At 37.0% G+C, this 10,696-nt stretch overlaps 1 protein-coding gene across 4 annotated transcripts; it reads right to left on the bottom strand.

The window, feature by feature from the left end:
* Positions 1-308: 308 nt before the first annotated feature.
* LOC111064324 lies at positions 309-10,416 on the bottom strand. Of its 4 annotated transcripts, none has more exons than XR_005571958.1 (6): positions 10,213-10,416; positions 9,958-10,048; positions 8,236-8,305; positions 4,541-4,624; positions 1,040-1,437; positions 309-968 (listed from the first exon to the last, which is right to left on the bottom strand). XR_005571958.1 is itself a non-coding variant. In XM_039433770.1 (6 exons), exons 1-5 carry the CDS (start codon positions 10,216-10,218, stop codon positions 1,101-1,103), a joined length of 606 nt encoding a protein of 201 aa, XP_039289704.1. In that variant the 5' UTR covers positions 10,219-10,394; the 3' UTR covers positions 915-946; positions 1,060-1,100. The 4 variants fall into 4 exon arrangements, 2 of the variants coding, with proteins under 2 accessions (XP_039289704.1, XP_039289703.1); XR_005571957.1 differs by having other exon boundaries at positions 310-968; positions 9,958-10,066; positions 10,213-10,394; XM_039433770.1 differs by having other exon boundaries at positions 915-946; positions 1,060-1,437; positions 9,958-10,066; positions 10,213-10,394.
* Between the last annotated feature and the right edge of the window lie 280 nt (positions 10,417-10,696).

Below are 10,696 nucleotides of genomic sequence, written 5' to 3'. Positions count from 1 at the left end.
TTCTTTTCATGTGAGGAATCAACCTGTCTTATGGACACCTTTTTTCAGAACATTCTGTATAATATAAGTGACGTTTTTAATGAATATACTTGTGATCTGTGACACTGCCATCATGATCAAGTGGTCTGTTCGACCAGTGTTTTTTTTTTTTCATGTTGAAGTATACGTATACTGACTGACGCGATCTATCCAGACCTGGTCTTTGATCAAGAGATTGTATATTGGATGGGTGGTTTGCCAGTACTGGCCTTCGCTCGCCAAAAATCGGAGAGTTGGTGCTGGTCGTCATTTGTACGCATTGGGTCAACATGTGGATGCGGCATTAGAGGAACAAATCTTGTCCGATTTCAAGAAGTTCGGTCAAAACATTTGAGCATGATTAAATCGCTTACGCTTTACAACGAGTTCACTGGAGCATCATATTATGATCTCTATCTTCTATCGATAAATCCAGTACACACATCCCAAAAAGCAAATACAATATTGTTTCCTGATTTCTAATATGTGTTACCTATAGGTATATGTGTTATTATATGTTTCACCATGTAAAGTTGTGAAGAATATAAAATATAAATACAAAATATTAGTAATAACTCTTTAGCGGATGTGTTCTAAAGTGAGTGTTTATTAACAAGAGTCATTATTATCTCTAGTCAATGATCAAATCGGTGAAACTGAAACAGCCAACAATTTTTTTTCCAGGTATTTTATTTTGTAACCTTTTTGACATATTAAAGCGTACCCGGTTTGACCATGTCCAAATGTCTTCTCCGAGATTCGTGATACTGACAAGTAACTTTTGAAACTTGATTCATTATTTTTGAATGACTTTGGTATGTGGAGTGATTACAGGATTTTGAGATTGGATCAGTTGTACATTATTTAAAATGCACTGAAAGAAATCTTGTACACACTAAATTTCGATGACTTTATTATGGCAAACAATTTAGAAGACGACAATATACTATTTTTTTTTATTTTTTTTTTTTAGAAATATGTAAGATCTCAAGCTAGTCAAATATTATAAAATATTATTTATAAAATCTTTAATATTACAATATACTTAATCTTGAAAAATTTTCCAATCATTTTTTATCATATTAAATGCAACTGAAATCTTGAAGGAATGGTTCAGGATAAGGCAAATTTTCTAAATTGTCATTGTCGACTGTCACATCATTGAAAATGTAATCTGAGTTCAGCTGCAGCCACATTTTGTTGATAGTTGATGTAAACTTGGCTTCCAGCTTTGACCTTGAAATGAGATTATCAGTCAGCAGCTGCATTTTCTCAGCCAATGCCAGGGCTTCAGTTGTCGAATCGATTTTTGCCGAGTAGGTCTTGTAGAGGTCGGAACCTTTCAAGAATAACTTTTCATCCTCACATAGAAGTTGACTGGGTACTATATCGGTCAGAGATTCTACGTTCTTCATTTTTCTAGAAACAGAACAAAGTGAAACAATTTTTCATTATTTTCAAAATGTAGGCATGAGAAATTACAATTCAAGTTAATAATTGCATTGAGGAGTAGTATTCATTATTTGCATATCGATGGCTTACTTCTAAAACCTCGTAAGTCCGAATTTTTCCGAAAATGACTTTTTGGTAGGCCTATCAAAATGATCGTATTTTCAAGCCGAATCGAATAATCCAAAGCTGGTATGTCTAGCTGCATTGTAGCGCACTCTGTAGGCGATTCTTAAAACTTGTATGTCTAACACATCGATGGCTTATACTTCTAAAACCTTGTAAGTCCAAAAAACAAAATTTTTCAGGAGGCACAAAAAACATAACTATTCATAATTTAGAGTGAATTTGACAGCAAACCAGTTCTTAACATGATCTTAGAGCCTTATTATTGATATTTAATAAGCTTTTTATTATTTTAATCAGCTTCACAATTATTTATCTGCGAAAAAAGACTTACAAGGTTTTATTCAATTCGGAAATATACTTACAAGGCTTTAGCCGGACATACAAGTTTTTACTATCCTTATCTGACTTGAGTTACAAGTTTTTACAAACTAGATTCTTGAGCAATTATTCATAAATATTATGAATTGAATAAAAATGAGATTCATTAATAAATGAGATATGTGATATCTGTGAATAATTTGATATTTATGAATAATTGCTCAAGAATCTAGTTTGTAAAAACTTGTAACTCAAGTCAGATAATGATAGTAAAAACTTGTATGTCCGGCTAAAGCCTTGTAAGTATATTTCCGAATTGAATAAAACCTTGTAAGTCTTTTTTCGCAGATAAATAATTGTGAAGCTGATTAAAATAATAAAAAGCTTATTAAATATCAATAACAAGGCTCTAAGATCATGTTAAGAACGGGTTTGCTGTCAAATTCACTCTAAATTATGAATAGTTATGTTTTTGTGCCTCCTGAAAAATTTTGTTTTTTGGACTTACAAGGTTTTAGAAGTAAGCCATCGATATATTATGGAATTTAAATATACAGGAATTTCTTAAATAGGCCAACAAACTTAGTGAGTGGCCTCCTTACATCAAAATAGAGAAAAACGTGCAGTAAACATGGGTCTTAAAATGCTTTTGTCACCAAAGATAATGATGGCATTTTTTTAGATGAAGATTGCATATTTCTCTGCAATTGTATTAGGTTATATATATTATGGCGGCCTCATTGTGCCACCTAAAATGAAGCAATCCCTATTGAAATTAGGAATGATATCAGTAATGGCTTAGGATTTTGTATTATTACTGTTTCCAATCCTATTATATTAAGCGAGCAACTTCTGTATATATATTTATATGGTTATGTGGGTATATATTTATGTTCAACGGATCTCGAAAACAGCTCTAACGATTTTCAGGAAATTTGGAACATAGTAGGTTTATGATATAAAAATTCGATTGCACTAGGTCTCATCCCTTGCTGAACGACATTAAAAGGATAATTCATACTTGGCTGAAACAACTGAGACTTTCCTCGTCTGTGGATAGTAAAAAGTGAGCTAGTGATTCTGTGGAAAATCAAAATATCGCAACCCCGAAATTCATAAGCTGACGTATAGCCAGCTGTAAAATATGAACACACACAATCATTTTAGAAAATTGTGTTCTGGCCCCTGTTTCATAAAAACTTAAGTCCTGTAGTACAGTAACAGCTCATGTACAGGTACATGATCAGCTATATTGAGCATTTAATTGGAATGTTGATTTCCTATATTACGTGACTTAGAAGTTTTATGAAACAGGGTCCTGTTTATCAATAAATGAAAATAACGAGCGAAGCTCGGTGCCCCGATATTATACTGTTAATTGAAAATCATTAAATAATCTACATCTCTCATTGATTTAATGAGACAACAGCTTTAATCCATCACGAAATATCGCACTTGGAAAGGAAAAATCATTTTCCTACAGATACCTTGAAAAGTGACCATTTGTGCACTGATTGCAGGCCGCAAAGAATCACTTTTCCGCACTAGTGCGCAAAGTGAGTACTTTGCGTACTCCAGGTTTGCAGCATGACAACGCAAAATAGTTAGTAGGTTATATGGAGCACCAGTGCAGCAAAATCAAAATTAAGTTGGTAATACTCATAGTGAGGTTTACGTTATAATGGCAGTGGAGAACAGTGTTGCCTTGCCATTAAGTGCCGCCTTCATTTTAGTCATTTCAATGCTTACATAACATAAACCCCCTTCAAGCAGTCACATAACTTTTCAATTGAATTACTAATCATTATAATTCAATTTTAAAATTGAGGTTTTTATTAAAAATAAAATTACACAGAAAAACATTTGAGGGAGTTTTACCCATAATTACCCACTTTTCATATTTAATGGTAACTGTAGGAAAAATTTAATGTGAAATACGTGCGCAAAGTTCGTTTGTCAAACTGTCACTTTGCGCACTAGTTGCACAAATAACTATTTAAATTCACACTAGACACACATACGTTGTGGAATTTCTCCATGTTTAGGTGAAATGAGAGAGATGTTGTTAGTTCCACTTGTAATTTATTTAAGCTAAACCAGTTTAGCCTTTAAACCACTGAAGGCATTATCTTCTTATAGTTTATCTGATTCATTAGTTCATTAGCTTCTATAGTTTATATAGACTTCTTTCTGAAGTCTTATGGTTTAGACTGAGGAAAATAGATGAAGGACATTCATTGATTCATTTTATTAAATTCACACTAACTTCCACAAATCCTAAATTACATCTGGAACTGACATGTTGCTCATGTAACCTTCACCTTAAAATAATTAACTTGAAAAATTAATGAGAAAGTATTATGGTTTGTAAAATTGTATCCACCAATGCACACTGAAAGGCTCAATTCACACTTACGCGACTCGAGTCTAGTCGAGAGCATGTGTTTTCAAATGGTGACGTCGTGGAGACTAGAATCGACTGGTCTAAGAGTCACCATTTGGAAACACATGCTCTCGACCTGAGTCGCGTAAGTGTGAGTTGAGCCTAATAGTATACTTGTGCGTATGAATAGGTAAGGAAAATAGGATACAATAATTGAATTTAATTATAAAATGGAACACTTACTGTGAGAAAGCTTCCATCTCGCTTTTGAGAGACTGTGTCACACTCTTCCAATCATTGATCTCCTTTTTCATCTCGTCCTTATAACTGTGAATATTGAAACTGTAATTAGTAATTTTTATTCAACAATAAATTAATATTTTCATAGTGTTCCTCATACAGAATATGGATGATTTATATTATGTGCTTCATGGATAATTTACAATGATATGAACAAATTATGAAGATGACTGTGCTGAGATATGGACGAAGACAGAGAGAGAATAGAGTAGAATAAAATCAGGAGAAATGAGGTTCCTCAGGGGATAACACGAAGAGACAGAGTTAAGAATGAGCAGATCAGAAGAGAACTTGACATGCAAAGCATTAGGTGGACTGGAACCAATTTTGTCCGAACTAGCATCGGCCGAAAACTACCGAACTTTCCCCCAACAGAAACCTATAGATGCTCGTTCATACGTCCGTGCACGGCCGTCTCCGGCCGATCATGTTTTCGATCCGAATTGAATGGAATTTTCCGGCCGAAGTCGAGCTGAAACAACATCATCCTAACCTCCAAACAAAATTGTTTCACAGTCTTGTCTGTTTTTGAACTTGTTCTGTTTTATAAAGTTGGACAATGAAAAGTTTGGTCCATGGACAATGAAAAGTTGATGAGTTTGGTTCAAGAGCATGTTCCATTGTGGGATATGCGAGACAATAGATATCATCGTCGTGATGTTCAAAGGAATCTGTAGACAAAGATTACTGAACAAAATAGGATCTGAAGTTAAGATTATTATTATTATTATTATTATTAGCCGTCAAGCTCCCAGATGGAAGACGCTGAGCAAAATTTGGTTCATTTTTTGTTTTTCTTGTTCTTTTTATCAATCCACCAGTTTTTTCATTTTCAGTGAGAACTCCGCTTTCCTTGCTTCACTCCATTTTGTTCCCACTCTTGGCACAGTCATCTCTGGTTTAACTTCCCATTTTTCAACCTTTTCTCTGAAACTGTTCCTGTTGTATATTTCATCATTGTTAATGTTAGCAAGTATTAAGTCCTTCTTGACGTTTTTCATCCATGCACCTCCATTACTAAGGGTTGCTACATATGTTACTATTCTTTTTGTAAGTCTGTGATCTGGAAGCCTCATTATGTGACCATAAAATTTAAGGCGCCTTTTCCTGATGTCTGCTTCTATGTTAGAGTATTCTTCAACTTTGGCTGTTTTCTGTAGTCTATAACCATCTTCGGTCTTTCTTGGTCCAAGTATTTTTCTAATTATCTTCCTTTCTTCTTTTTTCAAATTTTCAGTATCTGTTTTTCTGCTAAGTGTTAGGGTCTCGCTGGCATACAACATTGTTGGCTTGATTACTGCGTTATAATGTTTGATTTTGGTATTGATAGACATACATCTCTTATTATAAATATATTGCACTAGCCCTAGGCCTTTACGAGCTTTCCGTATCCTTTCATTTTGTGCATGTTTTTCTGATATAATTTCCCCAAGATATTTAAAGATAGTTAAGATTATTGTAATAAATAACTAATTTAGTAGATATTTGTTTATTCAATTTTCTAAATCTCAATATAATCATTGTTTATGAAAAATTTTGGTGGCTATGATAGTAGTTAATTCAATATTTCAGCCAACTACTGAACTAGACTGATTTAAACAGTTCCAATGTACGACCATATTCGGCCGAATTAATGGCCGGCAGATTCGTCCGATCCAACGGCCGAACGGATCGGTTGATTACGGTTTCAATGGACGGTTGGCCACACCAACGTCTGCTAGAGGTAGCGATCTCGCTCCCTCGGTGATAGTTCAGGCCATACCAAAAAACGTCCGCTAGCGGTAGTTAGGTTTTGGTTTTGTTTTGATGAGTGTGGTTCTCTAGTAGCATGCGCTACCGAAGGCGAACTTTTAAAACTCGCTTTCCATGTTATTCAATTGTGCAGGCCAGACCGAGCTCGCTACCTCGGCGGTAGTACCACCAGCAGATGTTTCAAAAGTTCGCCTGGCACGGCAAAGTGAAACTACCGCCGAGGTACTCCCTCAGCGGGAGCGAGCTCGGTGTGGCCTGCTCAATTTAATAACATGGAATGCAAATTTTTTAACTTCGCTACCGCCGCGGGAGCGAGTTTGGTGTGGCCTGCGCTTCAAGCTGCATACAGATATACGCGCCTCCAACCCGCTCCGCGCCGGCTCCGCCCTCGTCCCTCCATCGCACCGCAGTCGCTCCGCCCCCGCTCTGCAGTCGCACCGATCATGAACGTTACTAAGATGTTTGCTCTTCTCGCGTTCTCCGGTCGATCCACTCTTGCTCAATCGATCTGCTCGAGTGACGTTCGGTTGCGGAGCAGAGCGAAAGTCTGTACGCACCTCTAGATTCGAACGAATCTACCGGCCGTTAATTCGGCCGAATATGGTCGTCCATTGGAACCGTTTACGTCAGTCTACTTCAGTAGTAGGCTGGTTGCCAATTATTGAATTAACTACTATCATAGCCACCAACATTTTTCATAAACAATGATTATATTGAGATTTTGAAAATTTAATAAACGAATATCCACTAAATTAGTTATTCATTATAATATTCTTATCTTCAGCTCCTATTTGTTCAGCAATCTTTGTCCACAGATTCCTTTGAACATCACGACGATGATATCAATTGTCTCGCATATCCCACAATGGAACATGCTCTTGTCAACTTTTCATTGTCCATAGTTAAAACTTTATTAAACAGAACAACTTCGAAAAATAAAAACAAACAAGACTGTGAAACAATTTCAGGTTAGGAACACTTTGTTGTTTCAGCTCGACTAGTCAGTTCGGCCGGATAGAGCCGGAAAATCCCATTCAATTCGGATCGAAAAATTGATCGGCCAAGTACGGCCGTATGAACTTGTTGCAATGGACGAGCATCCATCTATTCCTTTCTTTGTTGGGGGATCGTTTGGACGAGTTCGGTAGTTTTCGGCTGATGCTAGTTCGGACGAAATCGGTTCTAGTGAACTGCCCACCTAAGGGGAAAGATAGAAAGCATGAGACTACGCTGGTTTGGACACGTGAAGAGTATGGGAGAAGATCGGCTGCCAAAGAGAATGGAAGAGATGAGGATTGAAGGAAGGAGACCAAGAGGACGATGGAAAGACAGCGAAGTGGAGAAGAGAGGATAACGGGGCGACAGGTTGAGGTGGGAAGACCGAGGAAGATGGAGAGGCATTGTTCATACCCAGACCCGGCACACATAACGGGACACGGATATGTATGTATGTAATGAAGATGATAGTAGAATATAATATATAATACACCTCCACACTCTTGTCAGGCAGCGTCCCGATAATTCAGTTGGACGACTATATGCCAGCGGAATAGATAATGGACTTGCACAAGCCTCACCTGTCCGTCTTTCATATGACCTGTTTTACCACCACCCCACGGAAAAATAGGACATACAAAAAAGATAGCATTATAGCTTATGCTATAAGCTAGAGCATTATAGCTTATGCTATAAGCTAGAGCATTATAGCTTATGCTATAAGCTAGAGCATTATAGCTTATGCTATCTTTTATCTATTGATGGGATCACTGTATGTCGATGACAAGTGTGTCCCCGACTACAGAGCATCCTCTATGAAGTTCATAAATATGTAACAACTTTGCAAAAAGCAACAATATCATGTTCTAATTTCAAAAATAAATTTTTACCTCTTTTCCCAGTCATTGTCAGAATTGTCAACATTCATGTCATTTGTATCATTTAGTCCAGAAATATTTGCTGAAACAAATGGATAATAAATTATTATTAGAGTAATATTCTGGATTAAATTCTATAATTTAAGGCAGATTTACCCCTTCTATAGCATCAATACACTACTATAATCTAGGGGGTCTGTATAATAAGTAACCGGACTGAACTCAGGAAATTTTTTATTGGCAAAATATGTACACGTTGATACAGGATTTTCCAATCCTTGAACGCTCCCTGGAAGTCGGCAACCTCTATGCTGTCTAGAGCCCTCGTCTTAGCACGTTGAATGTTTTCCAGAGTCCCGAACCGCGTCTCCCTAAAGGGCCCCATAAACTAGGGAACTTTGATCGGCAAACTTGGCTCGGGGAACCAAGTTCGTGTAGGATTTGCCCACACACTGTAGTGGGGGGAGCGAACAACCGTTCGTTACTTCAGTGTCTTTCGGGGTCTAGAGATGAGCGTTTTAAAGTTTGCAGCTGCTGTGGGAAGATATATTGAATATATATAGATAGAATATATCGCCCTGCCGGACGAACCGAACAAAGTTTTCAATCCAGATTGCAGACCAAGTTTGTCACAAATTTGGTTCGCGGTTCGTCAATTTTCCACATACACTTCGCAAGAACCAAGTTCGCCGATCCAAGTTCCCTAGTGTATGAGGCCTTTAAGTTGTCTCTTGATCTTGGGGAACAAAAAGAAGTCCGTTGGTGCCATATCCAGGCTGTAAGGAGGATGTGGCAACGTTATCCTCGAATGTTTGGCCAACTGCTCGTTGACGAGCAGGCAGGTGTGCGACGGAGGATCCACGAATCGGCAATCCGCGGATGGACTTGATGAACCCGGGCGGTTAGTCGACAGAGCACCTCTCTGTAGTATTGGCCGTTCACAAAGATTTTGTGTCACCCGGCCAAACTGTAAACGGCCAGTACTACAGAGAGGTGCTCCATCAACTAACCTCCCGGGTTCATCATCTCCGTCCGGGGATTGCGATTCGTGAATGCTCCGTCACACACCTGCCTGCTCGTCACCGAGCAGTTGGCCAAACATTCGAGGTTAACGTTGCCTTATCCTCCTTACAGCCTGGATATGGCACCAACGGACTTCTTTTTGTTCCCCAAGATTAAGAGACAACTTAAGGAGACGCGGTTCGGGACTCTGGAAAACGTTCAACGTGCTACGACGAGGGCTCTAGACAGCATAGAGGTTGCAGACTTCCAGGGAGCGTTCAGGGATTGGAAAAATTGGTATCAGCGTGTTATCGACTCCAATGGGGACTACTTTAATGATTCCTGAAGAAAAATTGTACATATTTTGCCAATAAAACATTTCCTGAGGTCAGTCCGGTTACTTATTATAGGCCTACAGACCCTGTATACCCAAGGTCAATTTCTTGAATAGAATACTTTTCTAAAATCATACATGAGTTTATTTTATCACAAAATTCTAACATAGAGAAACAATAGCGTAAGTATGTTATATATGTATAATTATGCTATTGGTTTTCTATGACTAGGTAGTGCAGCTAGGTAGCATAGGCCTAGGTACTACAGTTGGGCTGAACCCAAACTCATGCTGTACCTTTGTTTGAAGAGAAGTAATTAGAGTGTGATTAATTACTATAAGAGAAAATATTCAACTTCATTTATAATCCAAAAGGATAAAGTCGTAAATTTTCTTACCTAAAGTTCGAGATTTTTCAAAAATTGTGGATCGTCGTTTTCTTCTTTCTCTAGCTTTGTCAGCGTTGTCAAAATCCAATGTGATATCTGCCTGCATGTTATTGGTTTCCTACATAGCAACAATAAATCTTGAATTAAACAAATGCCTAGATAATTTCTAATGTGGTACTAAATCTGAATAGTAAATACACTATTTACGAATGTTCAAAACTGGCAATATGCAACTTTCAATAATGAAAATACTCAAACTTTTACCTTCATAGTTGGAAAAAGCCTTCAATCAAATACTTATTGATTGAAGATTTATTCGTATTGGATTAATTTAAAATAATAAATCTTTAAAAGATAGTTCAAAATTAAAAACATAACATAACCCTCAAGTCAAAATCAAAACTGAAGTTGAAAACAAAATAGGAAAACGAACAAAATTCAAAATGTCCTATCCCGCCAATTTGAGGAGTGCCATCAACAATGCTACCAAAATATTCACGTTGAAAATGTTTTTTGGAAGATTAAAATAATACCGTCCTATATTATTGAATTTTAAAATTGATTGTGACAGTTTTGAATTGCAATAAGTCGTTCTGAGAAAATTTTGAATTTTATTGGTATTTATGGTATCTTTTTTGAGCGTCTTTGAGCACTTCTTATCAGGAAGATTTTCTTGATTGAAAAGTTGATTATACGTTGACGAAGTTGACCATATATCTATGCTTCTGAAACCATAAATTTATAATAT

This window comes from Nilaparvata lugens, chromosome 8 (genome assembly GCF_014356525.2).
Source record: "Nilaparvata lugens isolate BPH chromosome 8, ASM1435652v1, whole genome shotgun sequence".
NCBI lineage: Eukaryota > Metazoa > Arthropoda > Insecta > Hemiptera > Delphacidae > Nilaparvata > Nilaparvata lugens.
Note: the sequence above shows the minus strand (reverse complement) of the source record. Positions and strands in the feature narration are given on the sequence as shown.